This window comes from Aspergillus uvarum (genome assembly GCF_003184745.1).
Source record: "Aspergillus uvarum CBS 121591 unplaced genomic scaffold BO82scaffold_25, whole genome shotgun sequence".
Lineage (NCBI taxonomy): Eukaryota > Fungi > Ascomycota > Eurotiomycetes > Eurotiales > Aspergillaceae > Aspergillus > Aspergillus uvarum.
Window position 1 is genome coordinate 220,453 of NW_020291322.1, and position 27,864 is coordinate 248,316.

At 52.7% G+C, this 27,864-nt stretch overlaps 10 protein-coding genes across 10 annotated transcripts; 5 read left to right on the top strand and 5 right to left on the bottom strand.

The window, feature by feature from the left end:
- Positions 1-10: 10 nt before the first annotated feature.
- On the bottom strand, positions 11-1,501 carry BO82DRAFT_334953 (dynein light chain Tctex-type family protein). The gene is made up of 4 exons (XM_025633283.1): positions 1,065-1,501; positions 921-959; positions 678-752; positions 11-572 (listed from the first exon to the last, which is right to left on the bottom strand). The coding sequence occupies exons 1-4, from the start codon at positions 1,092-1,094 to the stop codon at positions 288-290; spliced, it is 429 nt and encodes a 142-aa protein (XP_025492199.1). The 5' UTR covers positions 1,095-1,501; the 3' UTR covers positions 11-287.
- A 550-nt stretch (positions 1,502-2,051) lies between these two features.
- BO82DRAFT_72004 (putative vacuolar transporter chaperon Vtc1) lies at positions 2,052-2,938 on the top strand. Its single transcript, XM_025641491.1, has 2 exons — positions 2,052-2,210; positions 2,297-2,938. Exons 1-2 carry the CDS (start codon positions 2,177-2,179, stop codon positions 2,629-2,631), a joined length of 369 nt encoding a protein of 122 aa, XP_025492200.1. The 5' UTR covers positions 2,052-2,176; the 3' UTR covers positions 2,632-2,938.
- A 4,652-nt stretch (positions 2,939-7,590) lies between these two features.
- On the top strand, positions 7,591-11,339 carry BO82DRAFT_282872 (uncharacterized protein; the record flags this gene model as incomplete). The annotated part of the gene is made up of 4 exons (XM_025631387.1): positions 7,591-9,667; positions 9,730-9,743; positions 10,199-10,542; positions 10,700-11,339. The coding sequence occupies 4 exons, from the start codon at positions 7,591-7,593 to the stop codon at positions 11,337-11,339; spliced, it is 3,075 nt and encodes a 1,024-aa protein (XP_025492201.1).
- Positions 11,340-11,689: 350 nt separating this feature from the next.
- BO82DRAFT_383322 (arylsulfotransferase family protein) lies at positions 11,690-14,045 on the top strand. The gene is made up of 3 exons (XM_025638004.1): positions 11,690-12,496; positions 12,567-13,691; positions 13,756-14,045. The coding sequence occupies exons 1-3, from the start codon at positions 12,116-12,118 to the stop codon at positions 13,954-13,956; spliced, it is 1,707 nt and encodes a 568-aa protein (XP_025492202.1). The 5' UTR covers positions 11,690-12,115; the 3' UTR covers positions 13,957-14,045.
- Positions 14,046-14,152: 107 nt separating this feature from the next.
- On the bottom strand, positions 14,153-15,081 carry BO82DRAFT_364601 (GPI anchored serine-threonine rich protein; the record flags this gene model as incomplete). Its single annotated transcript, XM_025636959.1, has 3 exons — positions 14,153-14,453; positions 14,738-14,836; positions 14,945-15,081. The coding sequence occupies 3 exons, from the start codon at positions 15,079-15,081 to the stop codon at positions 14,153-14,155; spliced, it is 537 nt and encodes a 178-aa protein (XP_025492203.1).
- Positions 15,082-16,294: 1,213 nt separating this feature from the next.
- BO82DRAFT_309721 (mitochondrial 37S ribosomal protein uS2m) lies at positions 16,295-17,814 on the bottom strand. The gene is made up of 3 exons (XM_025632361.1): positions 17,757-17,814; positions 17,486-17,683; positions 16,295-17,381 (listed from the first exon to the last, which is right to left on the bottom strand). The coding sequence occupies exons 1-3, from the start codon at positions 17,782-17,784 to the stop codon at positions 16,576-16,578; spliced, it is 1,032 nt and encodes a 343-aa protein (XP_025492204.1). The 5' UTR covers positions 17,785-17,814; the 3' UTR covers positions 16,295-16,575.
- A 511-nt stretch (positions 17,815-18,325) lies between these two features.
- BO82DRAFT_354176 (uncharacterized protein) lies at positions 18,326-19,165 on the top strand. Its single transcript, XM_025635141.1, has one exon. It carries the CDS (start codon positions 18,515-18,517, stop codon positions 19,103-19,105), a length of 591 nt encoding a protein of 196 aa, XP_025492205.1. The 5' UTR covers positions 18,326-18,514; the 3' UTR covers positions 19,106-19,165.
- Positions 19,166-19,687: 522 nt separating this feature from the next.
- On the bottom strand, positions 19,688-20,388 carry hel10 (putative high expression lethality protein Hel10; the record flags this gene model as incomplete). Its single annotated transcript, XM_025636960.1, has 2 exons — positions 19,688-20,000; positions 20,084-20,388. The coding sequence occupies 2 exons, from the start codon at positions 20,386-20,388 to the stop codon at positions 19,688-19,690; spliced, it is 618 nt and encodes a 205-aa protein (XP_025492206.1).
- Positions 20,268-21,166, bottom strand: BO82DRAFT_72200 (uncharacterized protein). Its single transcript, XM_025641492.1, has 2 exons — positions 20,331-21,166; positions 20,268-20,280 (listed from the first exon to the last, which is right to left on the bottom strand). Exon 1 carries the CDS (start codon positions 21,013-21,015, stop codon positions 20,548-20,550), a length of 468 nt encoding a protein of 155 aa, XP_025492207.1. The 5' UTR covers positions 21,016-21,166; the 3' UTR covers positions 20,268-20,280; positions 20,331-20,547.
- Positions 21,167-23,470: 2,304 nt separating this feature from the next.
- BO82DRAFT_282791 (putative 60S ribosome biogenesis protein Rrp14) lies at positions 23,471-26,692 on the top strand (the record flags this gene model as incomplete). The annotated part of the gene is made up of 6 exons (XM_025631382.1): positions 23,471-23,723; positions 23,809-24,031; positions 24,126-24,196; positions 24,632-24,759; positions 24,927-25,037; positions 25,175-26,692. 6 exons carry the CDS (start codon positions 23,471-23,473, stop codon positions 26,690-26,692), a joined length of 2,304 nt encoding a protein of 767 aa, XP_025492208.1.
- Positions 26,693-27,864: the final 1,172 nt, after the last annotated feature.

A 27,864-nucleotide genomic window follows, 5' to 3' on the forward strand; every position in this document is an offset into this window, starting at 1 on the left:
TACATCTGTAGAAATATATCCTCAAAATTCAATTATTACAACAAGGCCATGGTATCATTCTCCATTCTCTCAGCACAACAAGAATCACGGCTTCAAAACAGAGAATCAAACTCGCAATTTCCAAAGAAAGTAAACCAGAACACGGTGCCAACCCCGCTCCAATTGATACAACCAATTAACGCGCGATAGCTCTCGCTAGCAGATAACCAATATGAACCTTTATAAATGTCAGGATGTATCACCCTCATGGAAGTGCTCCTCCGCTCCTATATTGCAAGACTGGCGGTTTAACCCAATACAAACCACGTCACACTGACAACAACGTCCAGGCCCCTCTCCTCGGCACCGGGGTATTTGAACGTCCACATTCCATCCCGATTGACGTCCCAGAAGGCACCGGAGGCGGAGTGCATTCCGCGCTTGCCGGCATTGGCGGTGGTGCCGTCCGCCGCGGCGGACTTGTCGATCAGGCCCTGTTGGACGATGGTGCTGTTCACGACGAAGCGGTAGGGGGGAGAAGAAGAGGCGGTGGAGGGAGCCGTGGCGCTGATGAGGGCTTTGAGGATAGTGTTCTGGGGGCGGGGTAGGTAGCAACATGGTTAGCCTTGGGTTCTGGCTGGTTGCGCGTTTCGCGCGGTGGATTTAGGGGCGAGGGTGGGGAGAAAAGGCGGACATACAATGATGTGCGAGTTCCAGTCTGCGACCCGGGAGTGATCGTACTCCGTTACATCTTTGAGGGCGAAATCGCAGGCCTGTTGAGGATCTGCTGGTTAGTGTGTCGTCGACTCTGTTCGCTCGGATGCAAGACGTGGGGATAGGGTGGTTCAATAGTCGGCGGCAGTGTGACGAAGGTCAATCGCAATGGTGTTTTCGCGGCGATGATTTCACTGTTTCCCGCTGATACTATCCGGGATGCATACCTCGGTGGCTATCTTGGTCAGTTCGGAAGTGGCCACGGGCTAGAAGTGAATTGTTAGCAATGGATTCGTCTGCCGGTCTCATCGGCTGGTGATGACAGCCCGCCCCTAAGATAATGGACGCATAAGGGGCAGTTGGAGACGTACAGAAGACGTGGGAGCGGGTTCGACGGCCATTGTGATTAAGCAAGTTGATTAGACGGGTTATTGAAGGCGAGTTTCGATGTCTTGATTAGCGTAGTTTGGAAGAGAGGAAAGCTAGAAGCTCCGCGGTGTCTTGTCTGGGTCGAGTCGGTGGGCACGACCACGGGACGCTGGAGAGGTGATTGTGGGGTGGGTAAGTGAGGGACAGGGAAGCCAGGAATGTGGCTCCGAAAGACGGGGGGGTGAACGTCAGACTCTCTTCCTATTTGACGAACAAGAGGGGAAATAAGGCTGGCTCAGACTAACCAAATGCGAACTTCCAATTATTGCATGCAGGAGCGCACGAAGAGGTCTAAAAATGAAGGAAAATCGAAGCAAGTGAATGAGAGAAATCCTTCCACGCTGTTGTTATCAGGAGGGTCGTTTGGATGTTTGGAAACATGCAACTTAGTTGAGGCGGCATCATAGTGTGGCTTTGCGGACTACTGGTTGGTTGTGTCTGACGGCCCGCTAGGCCGTAGAGAGACAGGGGAAAGAGCTGCTTACCGAGTATGGAATAGTCCCGGTACCACCGCCACAGCTCCCGGGGCATTGATGATCCGAAACAATCGAAGTGGCCAATGGAGACCTGAGGCTATCAATCACAGCAAACAAATGAAGCACGTGCGCGCTATCGGGCGGTAGACTTGAGCTGAACATAAGGGTGCGCCACCGCTACGGCCGCAATGGGGAAGGTGTTGGCCGTCAAAGGCGCGGGGGCCTCGTCCTGGGTTCGAATCACCGCCCGTCCTCTCAATACCGGTCTCATATTACATCAATGCCGTCGTCTTCTTCCTCGCTACAATCCGTCTAGCAAAGAACTAGCCAGCGCTATCTTGGCCTAGCCCCTTCGTTTGGCCTCCTCGTGCGCCAAACTAGAAACCTCAATTGAAGCTTGCTCTGCTTCTTTTTTTTTTTCCTCTGTTCTCTTCTCCTCTTCTCTTCTCCCTCTCATCTTTCACCCTTTGCTCGACCTCAGCATAGCTCCGATAGCCATCCTCCCTTGCGGGCTAAGACTACCAACAACACTCACCCACCCAAAGCCTACCACACCTCAACTCCTTCCATTCCACAAGATGTCGAGTCAGCCCCTTCTTCAAACCGCTCCTGGTGAGTGAAATGCCTTTTCTTTGGTCCCAGCAGCCACCAATGCTACTTCAGTTTCACTGTCCAGCAGCTAACGGAACCTCAAAAAGGCAAGCGCATTGCCCTGCCCACCCGTGTCGAGCCTAAGGTGTTCTTCGCCAACGAGCGTACCTTTCTCTCATGGCTCAACTTCACCGTCATCCTCGGTGGTTTAGCCGTCGGTCTCCTGAACTTCGGTGACCGCATTGGCCGCATCTCCGCAGGCCTGTTCACCGTCATCGCCATGGCAGCCATGATCTATGCCTTGGTGACCTTTCACTGGCGGGCGCAGAGTATACGCAAACGCGGCCAGAGTGGCATCGACGACCGGTTTGGACCGACTGTGCTGGCGCTGGCGCTTCTAGCTGCTGTTGTTGTCAACTTCATTCTGCGGATGACGGAATAAGAAGGGGAGTGACGAGAGGTTGCTTGGATTTGTTATGACTTGGGGAGCATTGACGAGACAAGACGGCACTTTTTCGGAGTGCGAGCCTGAACGGGTCCTTGGATGACGAAAAAAAACAAATTAAGTGAATGACCTAAGTAGAAGGTAGATCTATTTTCGTTTTGTCGATATCGGTGCTGGTCACTGATTTTCTCTATGGCGTTGACAATGCTGCTTTCCCAATTGACATGTTGCTCAATGTTCTGTCTCTATATGACTCCGGGATGAAATTGAGTCGTTGTTAGGTGAGTATGTTGGCGTGGCCTGATTATCGTTGATCTTAAAGCTTGTTTTGGGCAGCATTTTTATCTACGCTCTTCTCATATGCCGCACATGTTGGGCTCTAACATGAATCCAATTGACGAGACCCTGCAACTTGCATAACCCAGGCGCGATTGGAAGAGAATGTGGAATAAAAAGGTGATGGTTTTTATGTTCTCAATTTGTGATTATCTCCGCTTCACTGTTGATCGTGCCTGATACCAATATAACACAGTTTCAATGATCGCTCTCTCAGCTTCTACAGTCATCGCCACACTATTTACTCGGTGTTTCGGCTTTCACCACAGTCACCAATGACCGCCAACTTTCATTTCAGTTTAATGTATTGCATTGTAATAACCTACTATGGCTTCCCAGACCGACTCGCGCACAGGCATGGGGCGCTTGGAGGTCATCGTGTGGGCATTGGCCACTGGCAAGGTATATCATCAAATAAGGTCATTCCCTCAAGGCCGTTCGTTGTATGCAAGGTTCGTATTGTAGTGATGTACGTCGCCTGGCCAGTGCGGTGGGAGCTTGGAGCTGTCTGGACGGTGATTGGCCTTTCTTAAGTCAATTGACACACGAGCCCTTTCCAGGACAGCTTAGACAGATCCATGATAGCACTATCTCTATCTTGGCTGCGGCATAATAGCCTTCCAATCGCAATGATCACCCAGTGGTGGCTTTTGCAAATCTGATGGTGTTTTCCTTAATTGTCTTGGCTGAGGGTATTCCGAGCTAGACGGGTGGAGGTAATGTCGATGATGATGCGCATGAGTAAGAGATGTGCTCCAGTCGCTGGAGCATAGCTGCTGGGAGATGAAGGATCGTTCATCCGGGTGGCACATATGATAGAATGTGCAATGGCTTAGCTTCTCCGGTGGGCTAGATTAGATAGACGGTCATCTCTTCTTCGTTGGTCCATCTTCATCCTGAGTCATGGATACCCTCGTGGAGGGGTCAGAACTCGGTGTAAGATTGACGGGATCAGGCAAATGATTTGATTGTATCATTGCAAGGAGTGCCTGAGATCATTTTCTTTCTAATCCGCAGGCTGCAAGATGAACCCCTAAGTATAAGTGCAATGTGCCCTAGTGAAAGTGGTCTACCGTCGTTTGTTGGATTATCTCGCCAGTCCTGGCCGTAAGCATTGGGCGGGGTGCGGGAAAGAGGAAGGACTTAAGAGAAAGAACGACGAGTATGGAAACAGCTAAATTAGAGTATACTTGTCTTGTCACGCGACTGATCATTGCACAGAGCATGGCAGCCACACGTGCATGGCTATTTCGGTGTGAGGTTAGTCTGAGTGCTTTGTGCGGTGATAGGGGCAGGCGGATTCATTGCGAGATCTCGTTGTACTGAATCAGAGGAGAGCTCCACTACATGTCTACCATGTATCACAAGCTACGCGAGTCATCGAATTCTCTTCAATTAGTAGCTTCCTGACGCCTGCTATCCCGGAAGATTTGTCGCTGGGCCTGTCAACTCCATTAGTAGCTTGCCGCTCCATTGCAACGAGACCAGTTGCAGCTCATGAGACTCCCTTAGAAAATACAAGCGCCCTCAAAGGGCACTCGAGTCGCTGAGCCAGGAACAGGGAGAGATAAGTTGATTTTGAGGTGCAGTACAAGACTCAGGTCCTCAGAAAAAGGGACGCTACAACAAAAGTTGTCACACCATGGATTCCGACCATTGAACGTTATTCTAGAACACATCACAAAGGACACTAGAATGTCCACCAGTCGCGGAGGATTCGGAAGTGCAGCATCCCTCCAGTGATAGCGCCTCCAACACATGGGCGGCCAAGCACTCGATTATGCCGACGAGATCATAGTGAACTCAATTGCGAACTATATTGGGCCAAAAGTGGAGCACGGAGCAACGGACGGCGCGGGTGACGACGAAAGTGGATGATGTAACAACACCGGCCGGTGGGCAAACGCGACGATCAGGTCGATCTATCATACGAGGGCGGGCAGACGGGCAGACGGGCAGGAGACTTGACGGCGAGAGCATAAGACAATGAACATGTGTGACAAAGCTAATTCAGGATAGATGAGATCCGAATCCATGGAACAAGCAAATGTGGCTCAATGTTGGGCCTGTTGACGAGGGGTGCATACACTGCACTGTTGACATCGCGGTAAGCGAGTCTTCCTTTGCATTGGTCTGGTTGTGGAAAGAGAAGTATGAGCGAGAGATAGGCAGATAGAGACTTATGCTTTAAGAAACGGGTATCTGAGGTTACTATACGATACCGTGGTGGTACTCGTACTTTGTGGTAGGTCTTGCGGTAGGTAGCAGACTAGCAGCAAGCAGCAGCAGCAGCAGCAGCAGCAGCAAAGCAAAAACAAAAGCAACAGCAACAGCAGCATGGAACAGAAAGAGCAGCATCACTTCAACTGTTTCAGGAATAGTGGACAGATTAGCGCAGGCGGTACCCCGGCCATCCATGGACCAGTCCAGGCCCAGGATTCTTCGATTCAGGCTCCACTCGTCTGGTTTACGGCAGAAGTTCAGGCAGTCATCATGGATAGATGATGATTCGACCTGTATGGCAGGCTCGCCACACTAATCAACACAGGCAGCTGCTCGCAAAGAACAATGAGTCGGAATCGTGGGGACTTGCAGCTTGGCTGTACGCTGCTAACGCTCTCATAGGTTGAAGGGCGAGTTGAGCAATGGTACGGAGGACCAACAGAGTCAGTATCAGAGGATGTATCAGTAAACTCAGTAGTGGACGGAGTTGAAAAGTGGACTCACCCACCCCAGAGTGAATCAAGGCGGTAAAACCCCCTCCCACCTCTTTCAGTACAGTAGTAACTTAGTGACGATGATGAAAGAATGAACCCCATTTCCCTCTCTTTAGTCTTTTCTCCTCCCCTCTTCTTTCCCTTCTTTCTCTACCAGTGCCAGTGCCAGTACCACCCATACTCTTATCCCCGTTGCTCTAAAATAAGTCAATCAATCAATAGTAACTAACACTAACACTAAATCACTAACAAAACAACAACACATTCTCTTTCCCCTTCCCCCTCCTTCTCTTCTCCTCCTCTTTTTCTTACTCTTCTTGTTGTTTGCTGGCTACCTTTTGTTGTTGATATCATCTTCTCCCTTGAACACCTCTGGGAATCCCTCGATTCCACCCTCTTCTCCCAGCTTCTTTGCTATTCCCTCGACTGCTCTCTCTTGCTCTCTCCACCCCATCATCCACTCTCAACCAGCTTTCTTCATCATTGCCAAATAACCTTTCACATTGCTTAAACCGGTTTGGTCCCTGGTCGGAAGACAATCTTCGCCTGGTCCACATTCATTGGACTCCGAATCCTCCCTCCCGTTTTAGGTTCCTGTTTACGGGCCATTCTTCTTATTGCTCTGCATCCTGTGAATCCTGAATCGTGCTGTTGAGTGAGCTATTCTGGACTGGATTTTTTTGAATTCGCTCCTCTCCTTGTCCAGCTCGTTCACTATCTTTTTCTCTCTTTCATCCTCTTCTACTTCTCTCTCTCCCCCCTCAACATCTTCCCCCCTCTCTCTTTCTCTTCCTTAGGCTGCGCCCATAACTTTCTTCTACTATCCAGGCAACAAGCCGAAAAGAAGTGACCCAACCCACTGGACGCAATCAACCCTGCTGCTTGTTTCCCTCCAATCCCCATTATTAATAGATTACGCCACTGTCCGTGGAATTTGCCTCCCGAGTGTCAATCGCCGCGCCTGCTTCCAGGTTCCCTTTCTTGTCGCAGCCTGTCTGTCGCCTTCCCGTCTTACAGGTGACCTCAACTGGGTAAAAAAGGAAGTGGAAACAACAAAGTACGGATACGCTTCCCAACTCCGTATTCTTATTATTATATGATCATTATTATCCGTGTCATTATCATTCCCCGTTATCGTTCTTCGGCTTTATTCCCACCCACTCCCTATCACCACTACTACCACCACCACCACTAACTTACCACTTCTTGCGCCCTACCTGACTCTCTTCTTCTATTCTACTTCCTACTCACCTTATCACACCGTCCACTTCTGCAACTACTATACCTACCCCTACTACTCCTACTATCTACCTTCCTAGTCACATCCCTTCCTCCCCACCCACCCAACCGCTCTACACTACTCCAACTGCTATTGGAACATCTTCCTTGTCTTGGTCGATTACGCTATCAACAAATCAATTTGAACAATTCTGCCCTTTTCATCACCGCGTGGTGCATGCTTACTACCTACCCATCGGAGCTACCGGCATCTGTCTTCTTTTCGTTGGGGTAACCTTCTCCCTCCCTCTGACTCTTGCCCCGTGTTTCCTTCCCCCCCCCTCTTTGCTGGGTTTCAGCCGGTCGCAAACGACTTGTCCGACCGATCGGCAGCGACACGCATTCTCTCGTTGAGCGCTTCGCTCTACTTCGCTTTCTTCTCTCCTCTCCACATTTAGATCGGTCGCATTTCGCGTACACGGGTGTATGGTCGTTCAGCGAAGCATATAATTAATCCTTGATTCGTTCGTGCGCACTCTTCTCTTATCTAACAGACCTGGCGCATTTGTCGCAACGCAAGTCGCAAACCACGAGGACTTGCGACCACAACTCGCATGGCATGTTTCGGCTGCTACCCTGGTCCTCTGCAATTGGGGGAAACAAGGTGATGGCGGAGGAGCTGAAAATGCTTGCGACTCCGCCATGCCCTGCGCCTGGCATCAACGCCATCCCTCTGCCTCAGTTGAAGCGCAAGCGCTCCGATTCCACGGATATGACGCCTGGTCAGGATACTCCGGTTGCGACCAAGCTGCGCGCAGAGAACGCGCCGTGCGACTCGATCGCCATCAAGCAGGATACCTCGTCAGCCGCCACCGACACGGATACTGTGTCACTCGAATCGCCTAACAGTCTTCCGACAAATTCGCCGCCCGTGATGTCGCAATCGTCGCCGCCCCCTTCTCCAAGTCAGAGTGCATCTGAACCTCCTGTGATGACCAAGAACACCGGCGCACGGAAGGTTGATGTGGATACACTGCGTGAAACGCTTGAAGCCCAGCTTAGCTTGGAGGTGTTGTTAAAGCACAACGAACTTCGATTGATCGACCAAGAAATCGCAAAGTGCCAGGTCGCGTTGGAGCAGTTACGCCGATGCGCAGAGATCCCTTATCCGGGTTCGAATGTGGCGGGCTATTCGCAAGCTGTCAGCAGCGGGACGGGCATGGCAGTGTGGGCTCCTGAAAATGGACCTGCGCCATTGTCTCCAGCACCCTGGGGCGTCACCGATGGCCCGTACAGTCGCCATCTCGCAAGATGGCTAATCCCAGATCCTCGTTTCGATGGCGGGGAGCTAGAACCTGCTACCCCAATGACTGGCGGCCTTGCTAGTCCATGGACTGAAGGGCGCTCGACTCGTGGAAGCTGTGGGGATCTGGGTTACGTCGCTAGTAAGACGCGACCGCAACGAGGCACAAGTGGAAGATTGCAGTCTCTACCCAACGGCTACCCGCAGCCAAAGGACAAGTCTGGCCCAATGCTCATCCGACGAAAATCGGATAATTTACTCGTCAAGCTGGTGTGTCTGGATTGTCGCCGGGACAATTTCTCTAGCACGCAGGGATTCATCAATCACTGTCGTATTGCGCACAGCCGAAATTACGCTAGCCATGAAGCGGCGGCAGTTGAGTCGGGCGAACCTGTGGAAGTGGACGAGGCTGGCGCAGTAATTGGCAGCAAAATCGAAGCTTCCAGCCCGGCCACAGCTGGTTTCATTCATCCGTTGATTCGGTCAGCGCATGTCATTGAGCCGCTTCCCAAGACGCCTACACCTGTATCCGATGCCACTGTGACTCCTCGAAAACGATCTAGCCCTGTTCGACAGACTCCCTCTGGAGTGGAGACGACTCGAGCATCTAACGCTGATTCAAAGACAACAACACCCGCTACGGCCGGCAACGGTTCATTCATGTCTTCCCCTGCGACTCCTCATTTGTCGAATCTGATGAAGCTTCGGGGCGTTGCGGTTGACCTAGAACAACTGGTCGGAGATGCCAAGGCTGTGGTAGACCTGAATGACTATTCTGATGATGACGATGGCGAGTCAGACGCCGGGTCCGTGCAACCTTCGGCAGAGATGAGTCAGGATCAGACACCGCTGGGAGCCCGTGCGGGCAGGCAACCGATGCGTACGACAGCCTCGCAGGCGACAAGTCGTCGCCCTGGTAGCCGAAAGGGACTGGATTCCCTGGATCACAGGCCTCCACCCCTGCAAACCTCGACACCAACCCGGTCTACTGCTTACCAGTCGCCGTATCCTTCCATGTCTTGTCCTCCCCAGGGCTCGCAGAGGGGAGCTTTGCGAGAACTTGAAGGGACAGAACAAGCCTCGAATCTCAGTCCGAATACAGCCGAGTCAAATCAAGCCCCGAGTCTCGTGAGTGATGACGATGATTACGGCGATGTGTCGGATTCGGATCCGGGGCCTAGTTCCTCTGAAGCAGGCGATCATGACGAAGATTTGGGCCATATTGACGTCGAGGATGGCGATGAGAATAGCGCGCGATCGGCTGCTGCTACTCCGGCGAAGTCAGATATAGGGATGGCAAGCACGGGGACACCCCAGGCACCGCCCTTATCGAAGTCGCTGCGACGTGGCAGCATTAAGAAGAAAGACCGACTCATGGCGGCATCAATGGTTCCTCTATCACGCGGCAAGGAAGAGAAGCGGGTGAGCTTCGTCAACCCCGACTCGAACCCTGCCAAGGGTGAACCAAAGGAGAGTCCGGATGATGATACACGATAGAATTTCGCTTCATTTCGGGGCTAGACCCTCTGTCTTTTGTAATTCTGCTGTTATATTTCTCCTCTTAACCTTTCCTGTATCAGACTTCGGTTCAGTGGATAAATTGTGTGGATGAGGAAATCACGGAATGGGTTTTGGACAATTTTGTGCAGAAGTGCAGTGAGATGTTGATGGGAGACGGACTCTACAGCTTATGATTAGACCACGAAGCCATCAATATGCAATACTCAATGGAAATTCTCCTCTTGTAGCCTCATCAATATTTTGAATTTTTCAAGTACTACATGTATGGGAGACGCAGTGTTGGGAGGATCGTTACCTAAGCATAATCTCCACGTCTGTATTGGTGCTAGCCGTACCAACACTGTGAAGCTTTGAACAACTCCTGTAGAATGATTCCATGTAAACCCCTGTTATGCCAACTTGTCCTTGAATCACGGTCACCATCACAATGGCCACCCACAAAACCTATGACCCCGACCGCATCACGAAGGAAACCTTCCAAACCCTTCTAGCGAGATACCCATCCACCGTGGAATCCACCACGCGGCGCAAAGTCACCACCACTACCACCACCGAGAAGAAATCTGCTGCCAGCAGTAACAGCAGCAGCAGTGGCAGCAGACCCAAAAGCAAATCCGCACCCCAGGATCGTGCAACTGAAGACCCCGATGATGTGTCAGCGGCCGTGAAGACCTACCTCGCCCTCGACGAGTTCCGCTACACGACCCTCCCGGATGCAGTCCGTCAACGCGCCTCGACCACTATCGGGGATGATGGGGAAGGAAGTGCCTATCTAGAGAAGGAGGAATTGGTGCGTTTGGTTGAGTGGAAGATGTACGTTTTTTTTTCCCCTGTTGCTTCCCAACCGCCTAATGCCTGCTTTATCATTCCCCTGCACGATTCTCTGTTGTGATTCGAGGCTACCGGAGCATACCACCTCCTCCACATGGTTTCCTACAACTACACAGCAGTACTAAGCGACATCAAAAAGGAAACACGGAAAAACCCGCCCCGCATTACTGGGGATGATCCGGTCGAATCCCGACCGTCTGGTGCGAGAGGCTACGGGGTCGGCATTTCGATTATTGCGGACGGTGGAAGTGCGGGAGACGTTCCCGGGGACTGCGTTGGAGACGTTGACGGGCCCGTTGAGGGGCGTTGGTCCTGCGACGGGGAGTTTGGTGTTGTCGGTTTTGTCGTCCGATGATGGTGAGGATGATGGGCAAGGGGTGCCGTTTTACAGTGATGATGTGTTTTTGTGGTTGTGTTTGGGGGTTTTCCCTGGCGGCGATTTGGGAAAGGTAGGGAAGGCGTTTAAGCCGGGGAAGAGCGGGGAGTTGAACGTTAAGTATACTGTTGGGGAGTATCGACAGCTGTGGGAGGCGGTGCGCAGGTTGAGGGGGAGGTTGGGGGTTGGGTGTGCGGAGATTGAGAAGGTGGCGTTTGTGGTGAGGTTTGGGGGTGTGGATGGGGTGGAAGAGAAGAAGGAGGAGGAGAGGGAAAGAATTGATCTTCAAGATACCCGGGGGAAGAGGAAGCGTGGGAAGAATGAAGAGGAGGAGGAGAAGAAGAAGGAGAAGGAGCAAAAGGTTGGTGTGAGGAGAAGTACCAGAAGGAGAGGAGGAAAGTAGCAAATACAAATGTATGCATCTGCCTTCGCCTTCCAAGTTCGTATCTGCACCTCTCCTGCTTCCATACTTCCCTAAACCAACCCCTCAGCTGTGCCTCACGCACAATAATGCATCAAGTGTTCCCTTAGCCTCCAAGGCCACACAACATCATATTCCATCAATCATCAGATCAAGTTATGACATGGACCGCCCAGGTCAAAATGTGTGGCTGCCGCCTCGCGAAGAGGTACAGTACAGCATACGCTGCATGAAGCTGTGCAGCTGATGCAACTGAAGGGGGAAAAGTAGTACAATACAGTATAGCAAGCACTTCTTCTACCAGTTCATTCTCTTCGAAAGATTTATCCGCACTACTTACTATCTGCCCGCTTCAAAGGCAGCTCTGCCGACGGATGCTCTTTACAAACCATGGGTACGACGACAGCTGGAACTCTGACAACGAGAATTCCGCGTGGTTCTCCACGGCCTAAACAGCTAGCGTCGCCCCAAGTGGATTCAAGGGAATCTTGTTTACGTGGGTTCTGAACGACTGGGTCACTGGGGACTATCAGTGGAACACAAGCCAACGAACGACGACCGCTAACGGGGCCGATTCGGTCGAAACCGACGTTGACTCGTCAGTCGCTTTGCAATCCATGATCGACCGCGTCATGCTGTGTCCACTTTGGTTAGGATGGCTCACTTCAACCCTACAAGATGTTTTTCTCGCGGCTGTTCAAGGATTGCATTCTCCTCCTGTTCATTCTCATCTCAAATCATTCTATCTCCGACCATAGATGGCCGCACTGCTGGTTTTCTGGGGCTTCCTGCCCTTACTGGCAACGGCCTTCTCATGGCACGGCCTCTGGTATGAACTGGGGTTGTTCGGCCCGCATCCCACGCTGAGTTATGAGTCGGTCGACATGAAGTCCCCCGAGGTTCATGTGAAACAATGGCATCCCGATTGTGAAGAAGGCTATGTCTTTCTCAGCCCGCGTGGTCATAGCTATCCCGAACCGGGACCCTTAGTCTACGACCACCGGGGGAATCTAGTCTGGATGGAGCGCGCATTCGGGGAGGTCATGGACTTGAAGGTACAGCAGTATCAGGGCCAAGATTACCTCACTTTCTGGGCCGGCGAGTATGATGGCACGCGAGGCATGGGACAGTACTACATGGTGGGTCTTACCGCAGAATGCTTAGTTGTATGTGATTGCCAGCTGAACTGATCATCTCACGCTTGAATAGCTGAATTCCTCCTACGACGTTGTCCAAACTGTCTCAGCCGCCAACGGTCATCAAGGCGACGTGCACGAGTTCAAAATCACCGACCAAGGCACCGCGATCCTGACCATCTACGAAATCTGCCAGGCGGATCTGAGCGCAGTCGGCGGGCCTGAAGATGGCTGGATATACGACAGCCTGTTTCAGGAGATTGACATTGAGACAGGCGAGCTTCTCTTTGAGTGGCGCGCACGCGATCACTATGCCATCGACGAATCGTACCTCCCCTTCGGCGACAAGGGTTCCTCGCCCTCCCCACAGGATGCGTACGATTATTTCCATATCGACAGTATCGACAAGCATCCCAGTGACGGAAGCTACCTCATATCGTCCCGCTACATGCACACTGTCACCTGCATCAGTTCGACCGGGGAAACCCTGTGGGTGCTGGGCGGGAAGCGCAACACTTTCCGGGATATCTCCTCTGATGGCTCGGCAACGGGGTTCACCTGGCAGCACGACGCGCGCTGGTACTCGGACAATGTACTCACCCTGCTCGACAACGCAGCGTACGAGACCGGGTACACCTGCGACCATTCCCGGGGTCTCATGATCCGACTGGATTTTGCCGACTGGACCGCCGATACCCTCCATGTTTACGAGAGCCCGGGCCGCTTCAATAGCCACTCGCAGGGCAGCCTGCAAGTTCTCCCGCGAACCGGGAATGTGTTCATTGGCTGGGGGAAATCCTCCGCCTACACCGAGTTCAGCACCGACGGCGACCTCCTCTGCGATTTCCACTGGGGCCCTAGGGTCTTCTTCTGGTTTGGGTGGACCAAATCGTACCGTGCGCAGAAGTCCCACTGGGTCGGGCGACCGCGCGATCCGCCAGACGTCGAGGTAGATGAGACGGCGCACACAGCGTACGTGAGTTGGAACGGGGCGACGGATGTGGCGGGCTGGGTCTTGCAGCGGGCCAGCAATGGCAATGCCCCGGAGGAGGAGTTCGAGAGCGTGCAGTACGAACCGAAGGAGGGGTTTGAAACGACCGTCAAACTTTTGGGGGAGGGTCACTTTCGACTGGTGGCGGTGGATTTCGAGGGCAATCATATGGGGGCGACGAGGGTGTTCGCGGCGTTTGAGATATGGGTATGTTATCCGTTACTTCCCTCTTTCTTCCCGTGGCTTTGGATGCTGACCACGAGAACCACAGAACACAGCCGAAACCATAAGGTCGTCACTCTCCATTTTCTCCGAGGGAGTTTTCCAATGGACTCTGGTGGGGATCTGCGCCACGGGGGCCTTGTCAACGGCGGTGTGGACAGGGCGAAGACGAATACAGGAGACATTCCGATCAGCTTACCGGAGGTTAACGTCTTACTGGGGAGTCATGAAGTATGAACTTGCGCTTTGAATCTCTGCATGCATTCGATACCCATTCTACATCTGTTTAATCATCCAAAATATATATCACAGCATTCGCAAAATTAGACATCACATAATATCACAAATTCTTTCATACATATTACATACAAATCCATCCAATCCATCAGTTCATGCAGCAATTACATCCTACCCTCTCATCAAGCAACATGCATGGTTCTTGTTACCTAAATCCCCCACAGCCCCAAAGCCACCGCCGCAACCCCCAACCCCAGCTCCAATCCAGCTGCAGCAGCACCGGCACCCGCCGCCCCGGAAGACTCGACCGCCGTGGCCGTGGCCGACGCGGCGGTCGTCTTGGCCGCGGCGGTGGTGGTGGGCGCGGTCGTCGTGGTCGCCGAGGAGGTCTTCGTCACCTTGGTGGAGGTCGAGTACAGCAGCGAGTTGGCCTGGGCGGCGTTGCAGTAGGGGACTTGTTGCTGGGTGACGGTGTAGCGGCCCGGGTCGGAGGGGCAGTCGTTGTAGCAGCTTTTCGCCCGGGAGAAAGGGTTAGCATCGGCTCAGGGGATAGTGTGTAGGGCTCTTCTTTTGGATTCGGGTAGTGTGTGTGGGGTTGATGTGGTATGGTGTATAGGTTTGGAGGGTGGTGAGTGGTGAGTGGTAGATGGTAGGTAAGAGGGGTGATAAATCGATGTATATAGCATCCGACACCACAAGACAAGAACACCCACACTCAAGACCAAAACACAAGCATCACAACAGAGAACAAAGGAAGTTAAAGTTGGGAAAAGAGAAAGGGGGGCTGTGCATACGTCAAAACATTCTGACTCTGCGTACACAGACAATCCCAGTCGTTCTGCGCGCAGGCGTCCATCTGCGGTTGGAGTTGTTTCAGGCACGCGTCGAGGATACTGTTTCCCTTGTGTTAGTTGGGTTAACTCTCTTTGGATTCGGGAGTCGAGGGTCTCTTGAACGGGAGCTTGGGGTGGGTTCGGATAAGAAGGAGAAATAATACGTACCTCTTCGCACACTGCGCTGTATCCCCTGCGCTGGCTGCCGTCGTGGCTGCCGGGGCAGCAGCAGCAGCAGCATTCGGTGATGCGGCGACGAGGGAGGCGGAGGTTAGGAGGAGGGAGAGGAGGGTTTGGAGGTGCATTTTCGCTCTTTGATTTCTTTGCTGTCCGGTTGGATCTAGACTTGTAAAAGGAGAGAGATGGAGGGAGAGGAAGGAGAGGAGGGAGAGCAGGTAGCTAAGGAGCTGGATTTATAGAGCGACAACGGTGCCCAGACGAGAGAGAGGAACGGGGAATAAGTCCGGTAGTAAGAGGGAGAGCAAAGAAAATCATGGGATCGTTGATATATCATACCAGGAATTCAATATCGATCCCTGCTCTAACCCCATCCAGATCGTGGTTACCCAGTGGGTATAGGGACTTGAATTGACCGCAAGGAGCAGAAAGAAAACAATCGCCATACTGGTATGCTCACAGCCAAGGACTTCCATTCTACCCTTCCAGGCTGGCCTCCTGCATCGAACTATCACAGCCACAAAAGCACCGCGTTCGGGGTTCTGTGCCAATCAGGTGGCCTTGGTCCGGGCTGGAATTATTGATCGAGTTGCATGAAGCATACCGTCCTCAACCGGAGGAGGCTATTGGATACTCTGTACTAGGTGTAGTCTAGGGCTAGCACGTCCCTACCGCTCAGTCCCTGCATGGGAAAGGTGGTAGGACATACAGCTGGATCAGGTAGGGTCGATATGAGCGGTCAGATGGACGGGGATGGGTCTGGAGAAGAAGGTTTCGAGGGTCTCGGGTTGGTGGTTTACTCCTCCCTGGTGGTGGAGGTGATCATTGACTTGACTTGACTTTGAACACTGCTCGGGTGGTTGATTGTCTATTGATTATTGACTTTGATTGAATGGGTGTAGTGGTTATGTGACTTGCCGACTTGATAGTAACCTAGTAGTGGTTCAAGGACAGAAAGTCACGATAGACACAGAGGAGGAAGCATGCCGCTACCCGTGGCTTTGTACACCGTATGATGAGCCCTCCGGACAACTGGAAAATCGGACCCATCGTATGATGGCGACTCGCTCAATTTGGCGCTCTGGCTTCGGACGGACTGGCTATCACCACCCATCAACTACCGGTCAGTCATGTCTGGATCATATGCGCCGCGACGAGACGAGCACCGATGCATGAGAAAGAGAGAGGCAGCCGCTGCTGGTTCAATACACATAGCAAGTGGATGTTTGCACGGGAATACAATCATCTCGCGGACCATACTTGGAAGTGCTCCCAGAATCCCACGGGCAGTTAACCACGTATATTCCATGTGGAATCGGCATGCAAGGAGAAACTAACCGCCCGTCACTCTACCTATCCAAGATCTAAAACTGGAGTTCATGATTGATGGCACACGAGAACAGTCCATTCAACAGTAGAATCAGATAACCCCAGGATGGTAAAGATATGATTCACATGACATTTGTTGATACATGTACGCAACGCAACACCAGAAGGAGAACATGGAGAGAGGGAAAACACAAAAACGTTTATATGTCCTATACAGTACAATCCCAGTCAAAGGGTAGGCAATCCAATATCAGAAAGAAATTACGTAGCGCCAATTCTTCATTCCCCACCCCTCAAGACTCCTGTCCCTGATCATTTTCCCGCCCCGCCTTGTGGAACGGGAGTTCGGTACTTGTAAGGGGCTGGTAAAGAGTCTCTCCCATCCTCGCAAGTTCTAACCGCCGCTTCTGACCGGCCTCCCCGGCGCGTCCCAGGACACCCGCAATGAGGCCGACAGCCCGCAGACTGTCATCGTTCGAGGGGATCGGGTAGGTGACGCGGGTGGGGTCCGCATCCGTGTCGATGATGCCGATGGTGGGGACGTTGTTGAGGCCACACTCGTGCAGAAGGACCGTGTTCTCCAGGGGGTTCAAGCAGACCACCAAGTCCGGCTTGAGCGAGGGCCGCGAGGCGGCCACCTCCTTGAACGCCGGCAGCTCGTCGTCGAACATGTTCACCACCTTCATATCGCAGTGGCCCAGGATGACTTTGCCGTTGGTCAAGCTGCCGGGGATCCATCGCTCGAAGAGGTGGTAAGCCTTGGCCCGCTCGGCGGCCCGCACCACCGTCAGCTTCTGGCCCTTCCGGGTGCCGACGAACAGGATCAACCCGCCGCGGGCGGCGACCTCCTCGACGACCTTGGCCGCACGCCGTAGATACGCGGCGGTCACGTCCAGGGAGATGATATGGACACCCTCGCGGATACCGTGAATGTAGGGGGAGTTTTGCGGGTTCCAGCGCGAGGTGGAGTGGCCGAGATGGGTCTGGTTGGCGAGGAGCAGTTCGAGGGTGATGTCGGAGGGTTTCGGGGGGTCGAGGAGAAGATTGTCGGGGTGGTATTTGCCTGTCAGGTTGGTTCCCATTCTGCGGAAGTCGGACTCTATTCAAGATAAGAAGAGCATTTGATGTTAGTGTTGCCGTCCGGACCCGTGTACTTTTGGGGGGGGGGAGGGGGGGGAACCAAGTTGGTTGGGGTGTACTAACTGCGCTGTAGGCCCTTGCCCCAGGCATCCTTCTCAGGAGTCAATCCATAATCATCTGGTGACGCAGGCTCCGAGGGTATTCCACTGGGAGTAGTAGTCACCCGGGGGGCTTGCTGCGTCGGAGTGTCGACAATCGTCTCGGTGGAGGAGAATCGGGCCCAGACGCGCGATTGGTAGTTGAGCGCACCGAGCTGGCGGCCTGCAAGACAGAGAGAGCGTCAGTCATCAGGATACAACGTTCGATAGAGCCGAGATAGCAGACAAGAACTCACTTTGCCGCAAACATTGCCGGACAATCATGGTGTACTATACAGAGCAGTTTTGTTCCCTTCCGCAAGGTTGAAGGGAATCTTTCCGCTCGAACTTTTGATCGGGCTTGGCCGCGCAGTTCTGCCCCAGGCATCAATAATCATGCGCTAATCCACTTCGGGCTAAGTCTAGCTGCCTCAGGGCGACGATGTATGATCCATCTATTTCCAAGTTATCTCAACTTCTTCTCGTCCATATCATGGAGGCCTATTCACCAAGTCATATTTCATGCAGTCCTTCTCAGACATAGTGAGTCGACATGGTCATATGGTTGAACAAGAGAGTCTATCTTCCTCTAAAAGCCCAAAAAGAGTACTGTACAGTACAAGACAGGAATAGACACTGCTGGACCGGCTACAATAGACACCGAATCTCAGACCGGAGGGATAGGAACAAAGATCACTTGAACGGCAAAACAACTGATTGCAGGACCAAGGCCATGGAATCATACTCAGAGACCGAGACTTTCACCTACAGCAATCTAATAATAAAGGACACTTCCCTTTATCTTGCTGTGGTCAAAGAGCTCACACATCAAGACAATGTGATTCTTAGAAAACCCGGTCAATCGAGATATAAATATGCCGTGCCTGGCAAGCGGCTTTCCCAAGCGGAAAAGATAGAGCCATTCGCCTGATAACTTGACTAACCTGTACTGCACTATCTACTTTATATACCGTTCATTACAACATCGACCATCCCCAATTCAACCTGCCACAAGATGATCCAGCCTGGGGAGATCTCTCTGCACCAAGGGGGTTGCACCCCGGACGGTGGACGCTTGCTCGGCTGCTTGTATGACCGGCAATGCGAGGTCACATACCAAGTCGGCTCGAGGAACACGCCCTGCACGACGATGTTCTACATGCTGGGCCCGGGGGACCTGCCCCTCGAGGAGTTCCCCTGGGCCCGCATGGAAGAACTGCTCAAGCACATCTTCCTGCAGGCGCGGCGCGAGAACCCGGACTCGGCCCTCATCGCCGGGGAAATCAGCACCGGGGCATGGTGTCGCTTCTATCGCGAGGTCCTCCCCACGGACGGCGCCGACCACCGGGTCCGGGGCATCTACCAGCACCGACTCGGCGGGAAGACGACCTTCCATGAGGACGAGGATGAGGCCCTAATCGAGCTACTGGAGGGCATCGCCCATACCGGTCTCCCCTCTGTAGACACGTTGCTGGGTCTGCACGAGGTTCTCGCCAGACACGGGCAGAGTGCGGTGAGTATTCCGGGCCGGGCGGAGAGACGCAGGATTGAGAGATGCTGGGAAAGCAGATGCACGACCATCCTGGTGTCAGATGTCAATCAATGATTCAAATGCAAATCCTCCTACTTGCTGGGACAACTCATCACCTCATGACTCAGTAAGCCCCAGGTCGACCAATGGTTTGAGCACTTGTCCTCCCGGAAATGCATGAAATCTAAAGGCGGGGTTGGGTTGTCGGGACTCGGGTGTCGTAGGAACGGTCACCCCGCCATCTCGCCCCCTCTTTGGAGCGTTGACATTTGGGTTGACATCTAGGTTTCTTTACAAATAATCTGACAGTCTTAGCAACATATAATACCTTGCATCTACAGTTACATTTCTTCTTGAGCAAGCATTCTCGGATTTGCGGGGTCAAAGACAGTATGATTCTTTGTAGCGTAGCCACTAATAAGCTAAATATGCTGGCAGACCCAGCATTGGTATCAAGTTTCAAGTCCTATCCGTTCAGAGAAAAGCAGAGCAATCTTATGCGCAAGAAACGGTTGTTGGAAGAAAAGACTAAATTCATTTCCCATACCCCGGCCGGCCGTAACAATAAGAAAAGGGCAACAAGTAAATAAAAAGGCTCAGTCACATAGCATGAAGCAGCAAGATCATGAGATCAAGAACAGTCAACGAAGGCGCCGTCTATTTCTTGAAGAAGCTGCCGAACTGGTCCATCATGCTACCACCGCCACCGTGGTGAGAGCCGGGAGGAGGGGGGCCACCGGGACCACCTTGGGGAGGGTAGCCGCCGTACTGCTGCTGCTCCTCCTCCTTGTGTCTGTGCTTCTTGATGGCGTCCTCAGCGATACTTCCGATGATGGCACCACCGATGGTTCCGAGGATCCCGTGATCCGCCTTGTGACCGGCAAAGCCTCCCGCAAGACCACCGGCGAGGGCACCACCGAGGCCACGTTCGCCGTCCTGAGCGCCACCAGGGGCACCCTGCTGGTTGTACCTAGAACAAAAAAGAAAAGAACATGTCAGTCACCATGATACTTTGCTTGGGCATAGAGGGGAACTTGATGAGGGGGAGCTTACTCTCCACGCTGGTCCTGACCGTACTGTTGCTGCTGGCCGTGCTGGCCGTACTGTTGCTGCTGGCCGTACTGGCTCTCACCACCATACTGAGACTGCTGTCCGCTGGAGCCATAGTAGTCGTTGGCAGAGCCACCCTGGCTACCGTGCTGCTGGCTGTGCTGGTTGTATTGGTCGTAGCCCTGCTGCTGTCCATAGCCCTGCTGCTGGGGGTAGCCGCCCTGTTGGTAGCCGCCCTGCTGGTAACCACCCTGCTGGTGGCCGTAGTAGCCGCCCTGACCCTGGTTGTACTGATCGTAGCCGGACATAATGTGTGTATGTGTGTGTGTGTGAGAGAGACGAAGAGGGGTAAATTGATATGGATGTGTGATGTAAGTGTTGTTATCTGACTTGTAAGTCGGAGGAAGGAGGCAAGTGGGATAGTATGATGAAAGACGGATGATGGGAACGAGGGGCACCTTAGGCTTTTATAGTGGAAGATTTGGCCACTTGATAAGCTGATCTGGCACTACTACGGCACTACAGGGCTGAGCAGGCGCAGTCGGATCCTTCTGGCCTTCCTGGCTCTTCCTGTGAATTGCTGGGGACGAGCCCCACCATGAATTCACTGTTTCCCACTGTTTCCCTCTTCTCCGTTCATGCCAAGCCCTGCGAGATTTACTAGGCAAAACATGCCAAAACATGCCAATCTTACCTCTCTCCGTATGACTGAGCCACACTGCAGTCAGAAAAAAAACCCCCCATGCGGGACAGTATTGGCCCCGATTCCTTGCCCCCCCAGCCCTGGCCATGATCACCTCTCTAGGTTCAGTAAGTGTTGTCTTTGAGATGTTCTGATGTGAGATTTGTTCTAAGTTTACGCAAGAGCGGTGACCCGTACGGATGACTCCCCCGCCACGATGAGGTGCGGGGTGGCTGTGCGTTCTTGCACCCATGTGTTTCCTGGGATGGACGCAGGGCTGAGACTGATCACCAATGCTAAGAGAGGTACTCCTGACACTGCCGCAATATCCAGGGCATCTATAGATTCATCCCCCCTCTCCCGGTGTGCCTCGATGGTGACTTTCCAAGTCCCATGCTACCGAATGTACCTAAAGATACACTCACTAGTACTGTACCAGTACATCGATGCGCCACTGGGGCAACGATCATCCTTGGTCACAAATATGCAGCCATCCGATTTCGAAAACTTGGCTGGTAAGGCTGGTAACTGTCGTGCCCATTCAGGCATCAACTCCTGCATAAGTTACTTCATACCGAAGTCACTGTGGCGCAGGTGTACTTGGCACAGCCTCAAGGCCGGCTTGGCCGCAGTACAACGGGTAATGGCGTGATGCCGATAGCCCGAGCCTGTAATACCAAGACTGCGATTCATGGGGCTCGGGATGACTTAGAGTACGAGTACGGATAGTCTCCCTAGTGGTAGTCTATCGCATTTCCGGATCCTCGGGTAGATGAAATTAAAGGTGCTCTTGCAATTTGGAGCTTGCCGAGCCTCCGTAAAAAAAGCCCCTAAGCAGAAAAGTAGAAAAGTCGGTGGTCCTATTTTTATGGACAGGGTTCAAGTGCGCATCCCATCGGAGACTCCGTCCTCCCGTACGGCACGTAACAGGCAGACATGTTTCTGCATACACTAGCGGAAATTTTGGTCTGACATCTTCCGCTGAGATATACGTAACCGGGGGGGGCAGTGAATACGTGCGGAAAGTGGAGGAAACAGTCCCACGTACTGTGTAGACCACTCAGATGCTGGAGAGCCCATTGTGGCTGGTTTCCCTCGGGTCTCAACCTCTGGAGACCGTGGAAATTGGGGCTTAGAGCCGAGCATACACTAGAATAGGAGATCCTCAGCTGAAGGATACAAGAGAGAGGATATAGGTACCCTAAGCGATCACAAGCCTTGTGGAAGGTGCTTCTAGAATAACTCATCGCTTGCTGATCAATCAATCACACCCCTCCCCTTTTCGGTCACCTGAAAGGATTGGGGGCCGTGCTGTCGGCTCAGTATCCGAGGCAACTGCAATGCAACTGACATCGACAGTCACATCCCATCTTTTCTTTTGAGGCGGAGGCGTATCTCAAATCCACCTACAGTGGCTTGGTCTCGGATGAACTGTTGATATCTCTTCGATTAAGGAGAGGAACAACTGCCCAGGCTACAGTACCAATGTACAGTCGTCGATAGACCCAGATTTGGACCCTAATCCAACACATCATAAGCGGAATCTATCGAAGCGGAGAGCCCATCCCAAGAAACTGACTCTCAGCCCGAGCTTGTTCATAGTGTCTACCTGTTCGAGCCAACTTGAAAGCTTAATTATTGCCTCACAGGCTCATGCAGAGCAGCAGGGAGTCTGCCTGAACATCTGTTCGCGGAGCGCGGGGAGAGCGCACGGCAACTTTACGAGCACCTACCTGTGCTGTACACACAAACCTACGGCAGGTATAAGTAGATCCGCAGCCCCTCGATGCCGCCTCAATCCTACCTTGCATGCGGCATACAACAAGCGACATGCTCAATCTCCACAGATATCACCAGTCAGCAGTGCAAGGCAAAGTACAAAGCAAAATGCAAGGGTAATGGACTTCTTGATAGCCATGTTGCAAGATCCTGCTCATCAAGCTTTCCTTCCAAAGCATATCCCCCCGACTGAAGATAACTGCTATAGCGTATCCACATTCCAGCCTCCTACAAAGTTCCGTGACAAAAAAAACCCCCACGGTCCTCACTCATGGCTCGGAAAACAAGCAGCATCAAAACAGCAGGTCAGCTCACATCATCTGACTCTGACTGGGGAGGCCACACCACTCACCGCAGATCGACCTGTTTTAAGGTTATGAATTCTGTGCCCGGAGAAACCCTCAGCTGGGCTCCATGGATCGTCGCCTGACCGATCGGATGTCCCAATTAAAGTCAAAGCTTCCATGTTGCACGAGATCGAGAGGGCCCATCTCAGTGGACTTGTTATCTCTATTCAGATAATTTCCACAGTCCACTGGTCGCGAAATTCGCTCATAGCAGCAAACAATAGGTTCAGCAGCCATCTTGCGTATGCAGCCGCCTGGTCGCCTGCTGCCCTGCTGCCCCCCCCCCAAATCTGCAGTGCGTCGATCGATAGTGTGTTTTATGATCGACCAACCCTCAGCTTGCTTGCCTACTCCATATTTAAATCTCCACGCGTACCCTCCCTCGCCTGGTTGAAATCCTCGGCCGATGTACATATATCCCGAAAGCCCTGACGACTCTCCTGAGCGTCGCGATGCGCAAGCGGACATACCCTCTCCCTCGATGAGAAGACATCATAGATTTGAGATATAAAGCACTAGAAATGACCCGGCGATAGCTGTGATCACCGCTACCAACCCTCATACCATATATACAGTATCAGGATGATCGCCTCTCAGCTTGTCAATATCCTATACCTTCTCACCGCATCCACTCTGACCCTGAGTGCCTCCATTCCACCCTCCCAACCGACGAAACCAACCGTCTACCTGATCCGCCATGGGGAGAAGCCCCCGGATCCCAGCGACAGTGGTCTCAACGCCGACGGCTTCAAGCGCGCAGAATGTCTTCGTTCCGTCTTCGGCGCCGACTCACCAAATGATATAGGATATCTAATGGCACCACACATTAATTCCCGTAAGAAACTCCAGCCAGCGCCCCCCCCTCCTTCCTCTTTTAGATTCCCTTTTGGTCGCGAAGCATTGACCCTGATACGGTATAGTCGGCCAACACCGCCGCTCCTACGAAACCGTCCTCCCGCTCGCCCACGACCTCTCCCTGCCGATCGACACCTCCTGTAAGCGCAATGACGCGAAGTGCGTGGCGCGGAAGATCCGTCACTACCGGGGGCCCGGCAATATCCTGATCTCATGGCGGCATGGAAAGATGGCGAATATCGCCCGCGCCTTGGGCTCGGATGACCCACCCGTTTATCCTGAAGAGCGGTGAGTTACTCTCCCTCGTGCACTAGAATGTAAAAACTAGTTGCGCCTCGTGGATTCCTGGTGTGGGTGGCTGATATATTGAGTGTTCGACTAGGTTCGATTTGATTTGGACGATTCCTTGGCCATTTGACAACATTACCTCGATTGAGAGTGAGAATTGTGTTGGTTTAGATGATGAGAGATCTGACTCGGAATTCTTGGAGCTTTAGAGGTTGGTAGTGTCGAGGTAGGTGGCTCCTGTTGCTTGATACTAGGCACATTGCGGGATGGATATATATTCATGATGTAGATTCGAGATGTATCACAGCGTAACACCAGAGTAATAGGTTTACAGAGATGACAGAACTGAAATATACTACAGAAACCGTTAAGGATCGCAGTCTATGGGTTGATTCTGCATCTGCTGTTATTCATTGGATTTGGATTGAATGCTGTATAGTTTCACAGTGCGGATCTGGCCACATTCAAGTCCAGATCATATTTCCTGCCCGTAGTGATAGTGGGTGTATAGTCAAGGGCACGTGGTCCATACTTCCAGTGACATCCCGGACTTACCAGTTGCCGGTGATAAGGCCGACCGACCCGACTGGAATACATGAGCAATTATCTTGTGTGCGCAGGCGGTGAAGGCGGTGAACAGCCGAGCGGAGAACCAGCAATGCCAAGATTTCAACCTGCCCACCCAATTTTTTCATGGTATCGCGGCTTTCGTTACCTCGACCCCGAGCGTTGCCCATTAGACCCATTAACCCCCAGTTTCAGCGCTGGTGTTTGCTTCTCAAGTTCTTTGTGTTCTTGGACAGCCTGCTGGTTTTTTTTGTCTTTGCAGAAATGGATGACATCGAGGTGTGTTGCCCCGTGCACAGCACTGCTCTGCTGCGTGCCTGATTGCGAGATTGACATTTTTTTTTCTTCTCATCAGGAACGGTTGCGAGACCACGCCCAGGCCTTCGATGGTCTGTTGTCGCTAATCCCGGCAAAGAATTACTATGGTGAAGATGGCAGTGTACGTTCTCACCTTGGTTTCTCCTTTTCTGCTCCAAGCAAAAACCCCTCCTGTCCTACTCTCTTCTCCCTTGTCCCATCCCCCCACCACCATCCAGCCGCTGCTCAGGACGTGGCTGACCGCAACCCCTGGATCAGGACCAATGGCAGCGGAAAAAGCAGACCAAGGAGCAAGCTCGCGAAGCCAAGCGGGCCAAATTAGACCCCGATAATGTCAAGACGGCCAAGGATGTGATGGACGAAAACGCCCGTAAGCGCAAGCGGAACGAAGAGAAAGCTGGAGAAGACGCCTCGTCCGAGGACGGAGAACTTGGCTCCGAGCAGCCCAGAGAAGGTCTGAAACGTGGTGACGCAAAGTCCAAGAAGCAAAAACAGGCCGAGGACTCGGCAAACCCGGATGCCCAGGCCAAGTCGAACGAGGCCGCCGAAGCGCGCAGAAAGTTGAAGGAAGAGAAGAAGGCACAGAAGAAGGTCAACCAAAAAGAGAAGAAGAAGGCCAAGGACGCTGCTAGGAAAGCGAAGGAGGTCGAGCAAAAATCCAAGCAGGACCAAACATCTACCACTGAAGTTGCGCATGAACCAGAGTCCACCCCTGCCAGCAAAAATGATGACAACGAAGTGGAGGCTGAGGACAGCGATGAGAGCGACGCTGCCGAGGGCGTTGTTCCCGAAGAGGGGCTCTCACTCGAGTTTAACGAAGAACCCGAATCCTCTTCTTCGTCGACCCCCAATTCCTCTGGCTTTGATGCGTCCAATCCCCAGTCCGGCAGCTCTTCCATCTCCTCCGTCGCCCCCTCGACCGATGCCCCCAAGTCCTCCACCTCCAACGACCTCAAGCCCCTCAAGGCCACTTCCGAACAGTTGAAGCAGCGGCTTCAGAAGCGCTTGGACGAGCTCCGGGCTGCTCGTCACGCCGATGGATTGAATGGCAAGCCCGCCCGCAACCGCCAAGAGCTTATTGAAGCGCGCCGACAAAAAGCCGAGCAGCGCAAAGCGCACAAGAAGGAGCTGCGTCAGAAGGCTCGCGAGGAGGAACAGCGGCTGAAGGACGAGGCCATGGCCCGCCGCTTCTCTCCCGGCGGATCCGGCTCCCTTCTTGCCTCTCCGCGCTCCCCTGCCGACTCGGTTGGCTCTTCCAGCAATGCCAACTACTCCTTCGGTAGGGTCGTCTTCGGCGACGGCCAGCACGCTGACCCCACGCTCCAGAACGTCCGCGATCAGCCCAAGCGGCAGGGTGCTCATCACGACCCGGCCGCCGCCCTCAAGGCTGTCGAAGCCAAGAAGGCCCGGCTGGCCTCCATGGACGATGAGCGGCGGGCCGACATCGAGGAGAAGGACATGTGGCTGAACGCGAAGAAGCGTGCCCACGGCGAGCGGGTTCGCGACGATACTTCGCTGCTGAAGAAGGCCCTCAAGCGCAAGGAGACGGCCAAGAAGAAGTCCGAACGTGAGTGGAGGGAGCGTGTCGACGCCGTCAAGCACGGCAAGGACGTGCGCCAGCAGAAGCGCGAGGAGAATCTCCGCAAGCGCCGCGAGGAGAAGGGAGGCAACAAGGGCAAGAAGAAGCCCGCCGCCGGCGGAGGCAAGAAGAAGGCCAGACCGGGCTTCGAAGGTAGCTTCAAGGCTAAGGCTGGTGGCGGTGGGAAGAAGAAATAAGTGACCAGGACCTAAAATAGTCCTTCGCCTTTGTCCTTCCTTCCTTCCTTCTCCGACCTCTCCCACTGCATCTTCTTACCATTTCCGTTTCCCTCTCTCTTCCTCCCTCATTTCTATCCTCCATACCCTGATTGAGCGGTGATAATCTCCCTGGTGATCCGTCGTCGTCGTTCCTTCCCAAGTATGTAATATCATCTACCTTCCACCCTGCCCTACCCATCACCACCACTACGATACCTTACCTACTCCTTCAATCCCACCCGCCACCACCACCTTCGATATCTCGAACACAAACAGGAGACGGGAGGGACAAGGACGAATCATCATCATCATCATCATCATCAACAAAAATCAAAAAAGAGAGACAAAAGCAGATGTGTGTGCTTTTCTTGCGAAAAAAAGTTTTTTTTCTTTAAAAAAAAGGGAATGGGTTGTGTTGTTGAGTGCGGGCCATCATTTGGAGATATGGTGTTCGGGGAGTTCTTAACATTTTAAACTCTGGGGGGATTTCTTTTTTCTTTACTTATTTCTTTGTTCATTCTTGTCCTCTCAAAGTTATGTGCATATGTGCATAGGCAGCGTTTCTACTTCATTCGAAACACATTTGTTGATACGAATTTGATACAATCTGGTGTCCCATTTAGGAATGACTGATTCTCTTCTGTATGGTTTCTTCTTCCGTTCTAGAACAAAGGGGAAAAAGAATACTTCTTTCATTTGGAAATCCCTAGGAAAAAGAACCGGAAACAGCAGTGTAGGTAAACAGACACATATAGTCGAGACATGCAGAAAAAGATAGATATCCTTCGACGATCGAACAAGACACACAATAGCAGACAAGACCAGAGAAGTACCAGAGCCGGATATTCCCGGGCAACTGCAGAGGACACCCCTCTGGGAGTGAGCCCGACAAATATAGATGAGAAATCGGGTTGGGGTAGGGTTGCGAGCGTTAGTTTATGTACAAGGTGGGTAATAGAAGGCTAGAGCGGCCGAGTCAACTCGACGGGATGAGAGACCACCACCCTACTCTTCCACTTTCTCGATAAATTGAAAAAAACATTCCCTTTTCTTCTTAGTGCTTAAACCTCCCCAGCATACCGACAGATGGGAGCGGATACTCTTGTCAAGATTCCACTCCTCAAGTCGGAAGATGCTGGCTGAAAATCGTC